Raw genomic sequence first — 14807 nt, forward strand, 5'->3', positions numbered from 1 at the left:
TATGAATGTTAGAAGTGGGTGAAGAAGTCATTACAAAATATCTTGTGATCCTTTGTCCACTGGTACTTCACACCCACCGGCCTAAGCTGTGCATTGTGTGTACTGAAAAGGGCAGGGCTTGACAAATTGAATTTCTTCATCCTGCCCATGACTTGGTCAGTGAATTTCATAGGGCAGGTGTCGCTTCCTTAAAGAGACTCAGCGTTTAGCAAGACAAAGCTCAGTGTAAAGAAGCTGAGTGATACCTATAGTCACAGGAAATGACTGAAGATCAAAATATTGAACACTGTCTGGAGGGATTACTCAATTTCTCTGAATCAAAATTCCTCTTTTCAGCTGACAAAACTTCATAAATGATTATAAAGCCAGCAATTATCACTTTACCCACACATTGAATATGAATAACTGATGTTAAACCATTGAACGAATCAATCGCACACACATATCAGAGACAAAGAGACAGGGATGGTCTTCAAAACAAGCAGATGCTCTACAATCACACAAACCAGTCCAAAACACAGTGCCAGCAAAGCAATAAACCACTTTTATTTGTAACATCAAACCAAATCCTCCTCCAGCTGCAGCGGCCACCTAAAGACCCCATGATTTGACGTGTTATAATAATAACTTCTAGCGTTGTGTGTGTGTGTGTGTGTGTGTGTGTGTGTGTGAGAGAGAGAGAGAGAGTGAGATTGACAGAGGGTGAGCTATCCCACAATTCAATTTACTTCTCTCCGAGATACTGAAGCTGGTTAAAAATACGAGCTGGGATTTAAACTTTTGAACTTCTGCAGCAGTTAATTCAACTTGTCAGATATTTTTTCAGCTTCAACACTAGTCACAGTACTTTGAGTAGATTAACAAGATTAACAAACACAGTCTTCACCATATACTTCTGCATTCTCCTGACTGTCTCTTCATTTGAGCAGATTTACCTATCTATAGAAGGTCCATAAGATCATACTAGTAAATATTTCATGAGGCTCAAGCAGAGGTAAATAATAGAGAGAGCATTCTGCCCGACTACCTGGTTTAAAAGATTTAAGTTTAATCTAAATATAAAGAGGTCAGTGAGGTTTGGGTGGTGCTTACCAAATTATTCATCCATATATTTCTCTAAAAGTGGTGTGCTTCTTTACTGTACAGTATGGCCAAGGACACAAACTAAACTGTTTTTATTACAAACATTAAATACCATGTGTCTATTTATGTGAGCCCTGTGATAGACAGTTTTGGTAGGCTGAAACATGACTCATTCCCAATGCATGTTGAGAAAGGCTTCAGATTGATGACTTGAATAATGAAAACAAAAACTGGTGTTCTAAAATGTGAACACACCTTCAGCAATTTAGCATTAATTGTACCTCATCATGGGTGTGTATGTCTCTCCAAACTGTCCAAAGGGAGATTTTTGTTGAGTACCTACCCAAGTACTGAACCCCCCCTAAGGCTCAGGTAAGAAAAAAAATGCTGTTTGCAAATCTGTTTCTATGGTTTACACATCGGTGTGCACATATTTTCAGTCTGAGGGCATGGTTTTTATAAACTGTGTTTACAGACCTGTTAACTGTACGCACATTTTTGCAAACTGGGGGCATGGTTTCATTAACTGTGGTCACAGATTCTAAAAATCTGTATGCACAGTTTACAAATCTTTAGGTACGGAATATAAACAGTGCGTATGGATTTGTTAACCATGCACACAAATTTGTAAACACAAAATATATATTTTGTTACCTGAGCCTTGTGGGGCTCCATACACAACCAGACTGATTGTAGCAGCTGAAAAAAAGAGTACCACAAGATGTAATTGTCTTTTAAATTAGTTAAATTAAATGGTCTTATTTGCAGCTTGCCCTTGGTTATAGTATAAAACAAAAGGGAAAAAGAAGCCTAATAGCAAAATCAACAGGCGCTGAATGCTATCTAGTGCAATATAAAGTTACTGCCAATCCACATTAAGTCAGGGGACATCAGCCCTAAGGGAAACTAGAAACCTCTATTTAATGGGCCATCAGTTGGCAAAGAATTTTTAATATTAGAAAAAAAGATTAAAATAACCCATCAGCTGCACATCTGTTCCTAACAATTTCCAAAATGGTGTAATTTTTTGGAATCTTTGTAATTGATAATGTACTGCAGTTATAAGAAGCTTGTTGTAACACCTTGTAAATGGGTTCTACTTTAAAGTTTGAAAGCCAATAGTTGCTGTTCTTTTAACTGCACATTGAATTGGATTTTCTCTGGGCTCTCTCTTTTTTTTTCCTCTGGTACCACACACCCCCAAGCGTAATCTAAAACATCTGGACTGGAGATAGTCCACTTAAAAAACTTCACTTCTCAATGGATAGCATTTTCTTTATGCCTCTACCTCAAATGCCCCCTCTACAGAACTTGGGAAGAGTCCAGAGTCATTTTTGTTCATAATTGAGAGTCTGAGAGTCTTTCTGTTGAAATTTGGTCTTTCAATTAGTCGTTTTTTTGATCTCAAAGAACGTATCAAGGACATCTTTTCCTAATATTTAATTTAGCCAATAGTCTCCTTTCTAATGCTCAATCTGTCAAACACCCTCTTGCTGGCATTCAGTGCAGGAAAGTGAAAAAGTGGGCAGACTAATATGATAAATAGAGGGATGTTTTTTTGGCTCGTTTTATTACAAATGTGTGAAGTGAAGATGCACATTCACAGTGTGCAGAAGATCCAGAATTGCTGCCTAGACTTTATGTGATGACATTTCTGGGTTACCTCTCAGTGCTTCGAACATACAAATACAGGCACACAGGCACAGTAAAGAATGCAGCCTCATCAGAGCGGGCATTGACATGATCAAAAATAAGATTCAAAAGCTCACGAGTCTGGGAATGAGTTGAAATGTGCAATTAAATCCTCAAACAATGCCTGTATCAAATACACTCACTATGGGATAGGGAGGAGAAAGGATGAGATCATCAGATTTAGAGATAAATACTAATTAAAGAGTTACGGATGAATGGCAAATGACATATTCAACTTTGACATTTGACTTTTTTTTGTCAACTGATGACTCATGACTGAAATGAGCATCATTTATTGTATGTCCATGCTACAGAAGAAAGCTTTTCATAATCCATGTAACCTTTTCAACCTGTGTGTGCAGACTTTTCTATGAGGGCTCGACATTAACGTTTGCCTCTAGAATAGGAATAAGTAGCCCACATCTCCTTAGGGCTTGTTGGAAGTAAGAACTTAAGCCACCTGCACCCATCTGATCTCAAATGAGTAGATTGGAGCTTATTGAAAATGCGGTGGCGTTCCAGAGCCCAACGGAGAGACTTTATCAGACCAAAGCAAAGCTCATTGCTTTAACTCCTCAATCTTATTAGAACTAAAGCAGGCTTAGCTTCAGTCTGCAGCAAGCCGAGGCATGCTTGTCCAATAAATAAAAGCTGAAATGTTGCAAGCTCTGGGTTTATTTGAAAACTTAGCCACAAAATCTGCTCCCATTACAAACATATTATGGGCCTGGATGGACCACACACACACCTGACTGTGCCATATAAAAACTGAGTGCATTAAACATATTGTAAGAAAAGTCTTTGAGGAATGGATAAAACAATACAAATTACAAGCTCTGGCTCATACTCGGCACATAAAAGACATTAATGTGATCACACACAGCAGATAGAACAGCTCCAAGTGTGTCGGCTTTTTGTTGAAGATAAATCACTCAAAACATTCAAAGGTCCATGCGTCATTGTGTCCGTGAACAAGCATCAAAACTGTGAGAGATGACATTTTAATTTTAATCTCACTGTCTTTGTTCGCACAATAAAGCTTTCAAAAAGGCTGACGTTTCTCACTCCTCAGGTTTTCAGACTGCCGCAGTTCTGCACTTAACCTGAAATAATACATTCTGTTTATTGATCCGCTCTGCAAAGGTAGGACTCTGTCATTCATGGCCAAACTGGTAATAGAAAGGCTGACGCTGTTCTGACAGCTCCCTGGAAAAAAAAAAGGGCGGTGCAAGAGCGCTCAGTATCCACTCCACAATTCACAATACAGAAACTGTGTTTTGCTCTGATGAGGAATGTAATAAAAAAAAAAAATCCACCCTGATGCTTGTCAGAGGGTGTTTGCATTCCTGCTCTGTAACTCTATACCTATACGCACAAGCTGTCATGCAAAATCCTAACACCTCACTTACTCAGTCTTTGTCTTAAAACATATACATACAGTAAAGGTACTGTATATAATTTGTTTCTTTTAAGAGATGTATTCATGCAGTTATTAATAGGCTGTGTTGCAGAATCCATGCTTTTACATGATGCGTTCTGTCTCCAGTTAATAGTTATTTGCTGTCTGACCCTTGCATATGAAATAATAATTAATATACAGCAGAGTTACAACCAGCTCATATGCAGCCTTCTCATGATGCAAATAAAAGACGAGCAGATGGATATTTGCACTTGTATAACTTTACAAGGAGGGAGAGTGATGAGATATGTGATATGGCTTTTCATGTACCAGCCGAAGAGGCACGCTGAGGACGAGGAATGCTGCTTCAGGAACGAGGCCAATCGAAAATTCTTTGGACTGTGTTTCTCAGATGAAGAGCTCTAATCTTATTTGAGCTGTGATTTTTTTTTTTAAATAAAAAGGCACATCCTGTTTGATGATGCCAGGCGCCTCTACGGGTGCTAGAAGTATAAACTTAAGGTGTCTGATTTAATTAGTGTGACACACGCTAACCATCTTGAAATTTTATTTCTGGTGAAACTAGAAGCTAGAATAAAACAAAGTGGCCGAACACTACTGAGTGCAATAAACACATTGTAGAGGTTTTGGAATGTTGATTATTTAATTGCAAGTATTCCAATGTTAGCATAATAAAGCTGAGTCATGAGACCACTGTTTTACCTCCTATCAGCTTTAATTAAAACACTATTCTGCACTCTACTTCATGCTATGATGAATGTTACAACTTTGAATTTGGTTGCTAACAAATCTATTATTAAAAATAGTTATTTTGGGGCTTTTTGTGCTTTTATTGTAGAGACAGGACAGTGGATACAGTTGAAAATCAGGGAGAGAGAGAGAGGAAGGGGAATGACAGGAAAGGAACCACAGGTCAGTTTCAAACCCGGCCGCCCGTCTGGAGGACTACCGTACAGCCTCAGTACATGGGGCGCCCGCACCAACTACTATCCTACCTCCTAAAACGTTTTTAATGATTAAATGATTCGCCTGAACAACAAATTAAGGGAATTATACCATCAAATTACATGAATTAGTTTTATCCAGATGGTTTGGATCTGATTTTTCTGTGCATTGAGTGATCTGCAAAGAGACCTGAGTCAATAATGTAGCGAAGCTCCTGGACAATCCCAAGCATATTGTAAGAGTTATTATAGTTTGTGAATTTCAAGCACGACATCATATAATTTCGTTATCGGCTATATTTCTGCCACACACACACTTTTGGGCCTTCACTGTGGGCCGGCTCGTGCCTCCAACACTTCACGTCATTAATCGTGACCCAGTGGGATTATTTAAAAACCAGCGTGCAGCCTTATCACTGCTCACACTATGAAAGGACAGGCTGCTGCTGCTGCTGCTGCATGTTGTAAGCTGAAAAAGTCAAGTACACTCAACATGAGACGACACTACAAACACAACATTCATATAATCTTTCGACTGATTCATATAACTCTTTTTTTTCCCAGTGCAGTCAGGGTCTGAATTTTGACGGCCGGATTAACGCGATGCTCAACTCTTAAAGCCGCCTGTCATGATGCTACATGATGCTTGTAGTCATCTTTAAACCTTAAACGTGTCTGGGAAAATACTGAATGAAAGTTTCTGGAGTTTTGAGAATAGAAACATCAGGCATTGACATGAGGATTAGGGAAAACAGAAAAAAGTCTTCAGTGGAAAAAGGCTATTTTTACCGCAGAATGGTCGCTGTTTTTGTCCCTTTTTTTGTTTGAGTGAAGTGTAAAAATGCAGCTTCTTTCTTTCCAAAATGTTGTGTATGCTCTAACAACTTATTTCACCTCTTCGCGGCCCGTCTCTATCTCAGAGCCACAGTCTAGTCCTTTGGTAAGCACTTCCTAAGTCTGTGTCCTTGCAACCTCTCTAACCGCCCCTCCAGTGCCCTAATAAGTCAAGCATGAAATGTAGGAAGGACAACAGAGGCCAAACTACAGCCAAGACAAATAGCACTGTCTCCATTAACTTGTCAGCACAGGAGACACATGAATTCTCCTTCAAATATTAATGGGATTAAAGAACATCTACACTGACCATGAATAGCCTAATCAGGTTCCTTAAACAGGAGAAAAATAAAGAAAGCAGCAGCAGGAGAAGGCTTTGTGGGAGGATTGATTATGGGTCCTGATATTCAGTGTTTCATTTCCTTATGTGTGGGTTGCTGTCCAGTGAGAGGCTTTGAATTTGTCGGTTATCACGGCTGCTGATCTGACAGAGGTCACACCTCCCTCGCCTGATTGAAGACTGTGCCATTTACAACCCGAGAGAAGGGCACTGTGGAGGAAGGCTGCATGTCATTGTTATTAAAAGTCACCTGTACATCAACCATAACCTTCAGTGGCCGCTAAATGTAATGAGCTTTTAACTAGCTCTCCACAGTCTCATCTGCATGCATTGAGGGGAATAAACATCTACGGACACAAGTCGCTTTCTGCATAGCGACAACAACCAGCTGACTTAAGATAACTGAATTAGTGTAAAGCAGAAATAATTCAACAAATTACTTAAGCCATGTACAATGTTAACAAAGGGCTTTTTCAATGCTTTTAAGAAAAGACTGTAGCTACTTTCATTTTTTATCAATCTGCTGATTACTTTCTTAACTTACTATTTGGTCAATAAATATCAGAAAACAGTCAATGGTGCCTGCTTTGAAAAGCAAAATAAGGGCTGTAGTCAATTTAAAAAATGATAATAATTGAACTGAAATTACACCTGATTGATTGGTTCCTGAAATAAAACTGCATCTCTAGATCAACCTAATTAGTGACTGTGTAGTCAGTGCATCGTGGCTGGTAGTCTAAATTAACTTAAAAACTAACATTACAAGCTTTGTGCAGCATAATAAATTATTCTCCAAATATGAGCAAGTTGGAAAAAGGCAGCAGACATTTTTTGATTTTGGTCGGACGATAGCTAATCGACCAACCAATTAACAAACCACCTGAAGGGTGTCAGTCTTACTAAACATGGTAAGTCTGAAATGAAAGCGGTAAACATCCCACTTGAGAAGATTTAGCCTACACATGTTGCATACAAATCACAAACATTTCAATATTTTTACATTTTAACATGTTTTTTTATGTTTTTATCTGTGTTCATTCCATTTATCAAAAAAACAAATCATTGCTGTAGCTGTGACCATGACTATTCCGCTTCAGTGATCTGTTTCACAAATCCATTAATTTACATATTTGCAGTGATCAGTGCATAAAAAATCTCACGACAATCGTCGCATGAATTGTAGAAACACCCTTTGTCCAAAGAAAATGAAAGTGAATTAATCAGTTCGATGTTTGAGGAGTTCATAGCCTCATATCCAAAGCAATATCTTGTTGCCATCTTTTCATCCCTCTCATTCATAGTCAGATCAATTGCTTATCCAAATGTAGCGACTGCAAAGAGAGCAAGCAGCCTTGTCTGTCAGTCTTTCCCTCAAGTTTTAACACAACCACAGTCTGTGGACAAGAGAAGGAACTGATCAAGCCAGTCTTAACAGAGAGTCATCGAGAAATCACAACCTCTCTACACCAACACATTGTGTTTGACAGGCTTCTTGAACTGTGTTAAGCCAGTGACATCTTGCATGTGCAAAACGAACAGTGAGCAACAATGCTAACACTCATCATGATTCACCAACAGCAGACTTTGCAAATCTCCTCTCCAGATGGCCGTCCATTCGCCTAAAAGGCTTTAATTGCGGTGCTATTATAACAAGCCTGAGACTCAAATTAAGATGCAAAGAATTCATTAACACTGCCTCTCTAAACAAGCACAAAAGCATCCTATATTTCCATACAGAGGGCTCACTGGTGCAGTCATGTGCTTTGTGCAGGCAGACAGGCAGAATCCCAAACAATGTGTGAGAGTCAGCACCAGTAACCGGCCAGAGGAAGTGATGTATTGCACACTGACTTGGAACAATGCAGTCTGTTTTACCTGAAGGCGAATGTTTCTACCCCATCAATTCGTTTCAGCAGACAGAGACACCCTGTGACACCCTCAATAGAGTGTTTGTTAGCAGCTGTCTGTGAAGACACCTGCTGCTGAAAGATAAGTAACATGTGTCTTTTGTACAGCAGAAAAAGATATCATCACAATGCATTCTTCTAGATATGTCTTCATGAATGGGAGTTTGGATGCTGCTTGACATTCGGAGACCTTGATCCCAGAGCAGTTTTGTTGCTAAAAAAAAGGTACTTGAGGGTAAAGGATGCTCACACAGAGATCACACATTACTAACAGTCTCCTCCTTCTCCTCAAATCAGCCCTTCAGCGGATGAGGTTGCAGCTGTGCTCACTTTGGAAACAGATGGACAAAGAGAAAAATCCCTTCACAATACCACAAATTTAACTGGGATATGATTAATTGAGGGTGTATTTTTAACTCGCTGAGCCTTGAATAAGTCAACCACGGCACCGCCACAGCTCCCTGCTCCTCCTCTGTATTCATTATGCCACCTTACCAGGGGAGTATTACGTCTCACAAAGGCTGACTCTGAGTTGACACTGCCAGGCTTAGGAAGCCTGAGAAACTCAGTGCTCAAGGCACTCTTCTGGTGTAGAGACCCGGGTCTGTCTGACATGTGTGACTCCTGAGTTGAGCCCGCTGCTAAATGAGGAGAGACAGGGAGGATGCTACGACCCACTTCCATACAAGCTACAGTGCTTTCTTTTACAGAAATCCCACAGGTACCGTTCTGCACCGTTCATGGAGAATATACAGCAGGGAATAAGCTTAAATATTCCTCTCACCAGAAGACTGGAGGGGCAGAGGATAGAAGTGTGTGTGTGTGTGTGTTTGGAATGATTTAGATGCAGATCCAGAGGGTCAGTAGCGTTTTTACATCCTACTCTCTTCACAAAGTGATCAGAATTGAAATGCACAACTGACCTTCTCTTGGTGTCATCCTGGGCAGTAATGGTACTCTGCTGCAACTAATAGCATACACAAGGCTTTCTATCATATCTCAGCCAAGTGATAGTATCTTAAACCTAATCTGGAAATCGATCCATCAATCTATGTTCTTAATACAGTTTCCTAAAGACGGAAAGGTGAGGTCATCCTTCCCTAAGTGGAGGCACGGTCTTTTTATTCAGTGAAAAAAAAATAAAAAACATCACGGAGGAGAGGAGCAAACTGCTGAGGATGCTCACTGTGAGGGCTCACAATTTACTGGAGCTGTGCACATTCATGCCATAAATGTGCGCGCATGATGCACGGACTGGTTTCTTCCAGTATCACAATGAAATTACGCACGGATCAAAATCCATTTGATCCCTGCAAAAACTGACTCAGACAAGTGTCGTTTTATGAGACGAGCTGAGCAAATAACTAACAAGTCGTGCACAGATAAGCAGCAATAGTTTTATATTGCAAATACGTGCTGAATGTCTGCCAACATTCCGCAAACAACACAGGTTCTCTATGTAGACGCATCGTCCCAGTTTGGTGAGCTATTCATCTGGGCTTCCCCAGTTTTAATTATCGATTTACTTTCAGTCTGGAAGAGGCTCCGGTCGCGAATTCATCTGTTTGTAATGCCTCCATTCTTAAGGGCATGTTATGTACAATGTTTGGACAACGATAATGACAGCTATAGTCCACTTTTCCACTCACCTCTCGCGTGCTGCGGGACGGCGGCGCTCAGACACAGCGCGAGGGAAAGGAGTAACGGTCCCATCCTCTCTCACAATAACCAGATCTGACTTCCAAGGTTACGCAGATGTGGTGGGGAAAAAAAAATAAAAATCACGGAGCAAAAAGCCAAAAGTTGTCCCTCCCTCGCTCTGCTGGACTGTGGACGCTGCTTTATATGTCCTCTCAGGTAATGTCCTCCTCAGTGAGAAACTCGGCACAAAAGACGCACTTGCCTCCTGGGTTTTCTCTTCGTGCAGGAACAAGTGAAGAGTGCCTGCCTTCCCCGCTCCTACCGCAATGGTGCGATGTAGAGGAGAGAAGCGACGTGTGCGCTCACTGCTCCCGGACAGCATAAACTGTGTCAAGCGTACGGGAGTGAGGCAGAACATCACTTCCGGCTTACACTTTCAAGGTAAAACGTAATAACTAACTGAATTTGAACCAAAAATTGTCTGCGTTACATACAATTAGGGAATATCAAGCAGTGTATATTGTTTACTAGTTGGTTGCGATTTTACTCTGTTTCCATTTAGTGTTTTTTTCACTGATGCAACCAGTTTCAAAAGCTTATACAATACTGTGTTTCAACCAAAATCATGTTACGATATTTTATTTTCAATTAAATAACATCACAATAGCTATTTTGACTATAACCAATAATTGTATTTATTTTAAACTTTGTTAACGGCACAACAGGATGCTTTTGTTTTGAAAATATTGACGCCATACTATGCGGGCTCGGCGGTGGAAATTGCTATAGCCTTCAAGAACGGCCCACTCAGCTCGCCGGAGGATGGACGCGTTACGTCCAGTCACAGTAAACCGACTGGGGCGCTGCCCTGCTGATGGAGACAACTCCTCCTTCTCCTCCTCCTCCTCTTCCTCCTATTCCTCTGAAGAGCTCTTCCAACAGGCCTGCTGGGTGGGGGCTTTGAACTCTATGTAATCTGTCTCTTCAGCCTTTTCTTGACCTCTTTTTCACTCCCCATGACTTCCTTTTCAAGCCTGGGGAATTTGGATAGCTGAGTATATTTTCCTCTGAAAAAAAAAAAAGCTTGTCAAGTTTGGAGGGGGAAAACGTGTAGCCTACTTATTCACACGCAAAAAGACGGAAAATATGCCATTCTGCAGAGTCAATAGGTTATAGGAGAAAATCTTATGCTAAAACATTGTGTAGTTCAAAAAGGGTGGTAAGTCTCCTGTGGACTCCCTCCAGCCTGTTATCTACTGTAAGATGAAATAGTGTTTTATCAGTATGTCATTTATTGTTCCTGGATCTGTTACAACGTTGATTAAAAACAAAAGTTAAAGGTAAAGTGTGATATTGCAATAAGCACCGAATGCACACCATCCCATGGCCTACATATTGTCATGTCAGCTGCTATAGGAAACGAACCATGATATGAAAGGTTGGTTTTAGTTACCATCGTGAGATTTCATCAATCCTTGCCTTCAGACAGAACTAACAAGACCCAGGTGAAACCAGAATTCAAACTGCTGTAGTTAACGCTGAGCTGTGGCATTTTGAAAACGTGATTACTTCTTCTACATGGGTGTCATCCCATTGATTGTTCATGCGTGATATTTTGGCCAGCGCTGATTGGATTTTGATGAAACTTGGGGTTAAATTAATGTGACGATTGCACTTTGGTGATCTCAATTTAATCTGTAATTAAGATATGGCGGGGACATTATTTCAGAACAAACGCATAGGGGTATTTTTTTCTTCAAGATGGAGTTGGAACAGAGGTCCCCTCTTACAAGACTGTGTAATTCTGGATATTATGTTGTCAAGAGACATTCGCTGTAGGTCAGTAATTGGTCATTCGGGAGAATTCATCATATTTAAGGAGACAGCTTGTTTCCTGTTTGGTACTAAACTCAGTTTTAATCCTGACACATGTAAGCGATATTGACCCTGAAACTGAAAGCGCACAGCAAGTTTCAAACACTAAGCTGATGTCATCATCCAACATCGCAGTTATCAGTGCGACCTTGAGGTGTTTCCGAGCTCCTCACCATGAATCATGAAAGATACCAAGTGTCTTATGGTTTAATGTAGATAGAGACCTCTAACTGTATGCACTTGGTCAAGACCTATAAATCATCTGCAGGACCCACAGTGAAGTCTGTGATCATCCTAACGAGAGGCCACTTTGTATTCATACGATCGCAGCAACACCTGTTTTTTTTTCCTGGAGTCTCCGGGCTCTGTCTCCATAGCAGATCATTCCTAGCAGATAATGGGATCTCTTTAAAAGTTATTAGCATTAAGGAGGATTAATAATCGGAAAACAACAACCGTGCACTGAAACGTCTTAGGCAGTGTTTATAATAAAAAAAAAGAATCCACTGAGGATAAATAATGCTAATCCTGCGTATCAAACTAATTAATGTTTTTTTTTTCTTTTACACGTATTACCTTTTTGTTGTGCGTTGGATTAAAATGTGCCCTCATATGATGTAATACATATTTTCAATTTGACTGGCATGTGAGCTTTTATAAGCAAAATTCTTAGAAAGAAAAAAAAAATCAAACACAGAGATGATCAGAGAGGATTGGTCAGCTCTGCAGCTTGTTGGTAAATCCGTACACTAAGCACAGACCTCCTGACCTCTTCCCAGCCTCTGCTGTCTGCCTACACACAGAACTATTACAACTCAATTCTGTGAATCCTCCACACTGTATCAACTTCTCCACAGCCAGCAGCCCTCCTTCAAAACTCCTCCCGTCTCCTCATCTGCCCTTGTTTTCCCCCCCTCCGCTTGTCGAGAGGCTGCAGCTCAGACCAGTGAGTCCTCCTCGGCGCACATCCTTCCTCATTTAGGCCACGGGGACCCATTTAGGATGAGCAACGGTCTGGAAAACACAGTGACCTTCTCATATTTGACTCATTTACTGCTGGTTTTATTCCGGCCACTAAAACAATGTTTTCGTTTCCAGCAGAAGTTACAGAGTGGTTGGAGTGCGCACGATTTGTCCTCCAGAAATAATCCGCACTTTGAAGGGCATGAGGATCGTTTCCTTTTATCCAAATGGACATGAGGGCTAGGGCACCTTAAGGATGCAGAAATAATCTCAAATTGAAACTTCACAGGTGAGGAGTCTATGAATTTGGACAGAGAGCGTGCCACTGGAGTGAGGCTTTTATTATCTGCTGTGCCCTCAGCATTTTCATAACCACAATTTTAATGAGGTTAACCTCTTTAAAACAGAGGATAAGGGGATAACTGCTTCTTTTTCTTCCTTGCCTGTCTGCGTTTCCCCCTCTCCTTTCTCCATTCTCTCACAGGGGAGGAGAAGAGGCTTTTTTTTCAGATCCACTCGCTCCCTCTCTCATCTCCCATGTCTCCAGGTTCCTTTGCTCTCCTCCCCAATCAGACGGCTCCAGTCGTCTTCAAGGCCTCCCTTCTTTCTCTCTGCACTCGCCACAAAGACAGTCTCACAAAGGCCCGAGGCAGGGAAAGAGAGAAGGAGAGAGAGAGAGTGTAGGGGAAAGAGAGGGGCGGCCGCGGTGAGAAGGCTGGTGGTGATGATGAGGTGGCGGTGGTGCTGGAGGTTTCATATGAGACAGTAAAGGAGATGGATGAAGAAAGTGGGAAAGACGGAGAGAACGAGAGAGCGAGTGGGCAGATTGAGACGGTAAGGAAGGCAAGCAACACTAAATTAGATGCTCTTGGAGAAGAGACAGAGAATTAATTCCAAAGAGAATATTGCATTGTGTCTTCTTTTTCCCCCCCCCCTTCCTCTCCCAGCATTGGGACACAGAGAGTTATGTGTTTCCCCCAGCAGGCTCCTCTATTTCTCTCTCCTCGCCTCTGTTAGTCCCACGCCGATGATAGCACTGGCAACAGCCTGTACTTTCCCTCTTTCTCATTCTGCTTATTGCTGGATTCTTTCTGCAGCAAGTATACTTGGTGCAAGAATTACACATGCATGGCAAATAAGATTAAGATTAGGCTTTGAATGTGAAGTTCATAATGAGGAAATACAATGTTATCTGGACATTTTGTCAATTCTAATCAGACAAACTGTAGAATTGGTGTACAATAATTGGGTTTTCCATCTTTAGATAATCTAAAAGAGAAGTGAAACAGCTGTCAATGTCTTGTATCCACATCAAAAGTGTTCCCTTTTATATACTTTTACAATGTCATCCATTGATTTTCTCTTTAGCCCTCCACAATGAATGAAATATGATACATCGCCTCACATGGAACATTTTCAATAACTTGCCTCCACTCTGTGACCATAATCATAACCATGATCTGCCACTGTGCACCCCTTCCCATCTGTTTCCACCGTAGATACGTCCAAGGAAACTATCTGGAGGTTGCCTGAAATACCGCCCGAACCCTCACACATCCACAGACCTGCATTTCTTATTTACACAGCGGCGGGAGAATTAGAATATTTGGCCGGGTTTGCTGAGTAGTCAGCTACGCTCGGCTGACGTTCCACTCCACAGCGTTTTTGTCAGTTTGTGCTGAATGCATAATAGAGTGATATATACCAGGTTCTCCTGAATGAATGACATGAGCCCTCACACTATTGTAAGCCTTCTTTCCTATAACCATTGTTTAATTAGCCAGGTATTTAGAATTGGAGTCTTTTTCAGACATCTCTGCTGTGTTTTACTGCCTGATATTACTTATTTAATGATCACAAGTAATCCTTTACAAACCCGTTTATTCATAGTATACTTCCAATATGTTTAAGTGTGATAGTCAGAACACTAACAGTACAGAGTCTGAAAATGATTTCTACTTCAAAAAGCATTACTTTAATTTCTGAAAATACCAATATTGTGTTCCAAAAGATCAAATTATCACAATGGAACTCAGCAAGGCTCCTTTTAAATGAATTCCACAGATTCAGATCCCAAATCAACAACACTTGGCAGGGTGTTATTTTAA

At 40.8% G+C, this 14807-nt stretch overlaps 1 protein-coding gene across 1 annotated transcript in view; it reads right to left on the bottom strand.

Moving 5' to 3' along the window:
• LOC132974096 (EGF-like repeat and discoidin I-like domain-containing protein 3) overlaps positions 1–10244 on the bottom strand; it is a 108724-nt gene extending 98480 nt beyond the window's left edge. The window contains exon 1 of the mRNA XM_061037903.1: positions 9870–10244. Coding sequence (XP_060893886.1) covers positions 9870–9933 — 64 coding nt within the window. The 5' untranslated portion in view covers positions 9934–10244. The remainder of the gene's footprint in view (positions 1–9869) is intronic.
• Positions 10245–14807: the final 4563 nt, after the last annotated feature.

The sequence above is a fragment of the Labrus mixtus genome, chromosome 5, assembly GCF_963584025.1.
Source record: "Labrus mixtus chromosome 5, fLabMix1.1, whole genome shotgun sequence".
In the NCBI taxonomy this organism is placed as follows: domain Eukaryota; kingdom Metazoa; phylum Chordata; class Actinopteri; order Labriformes; family Labridae; genus Labrus; species Labrus mixtus.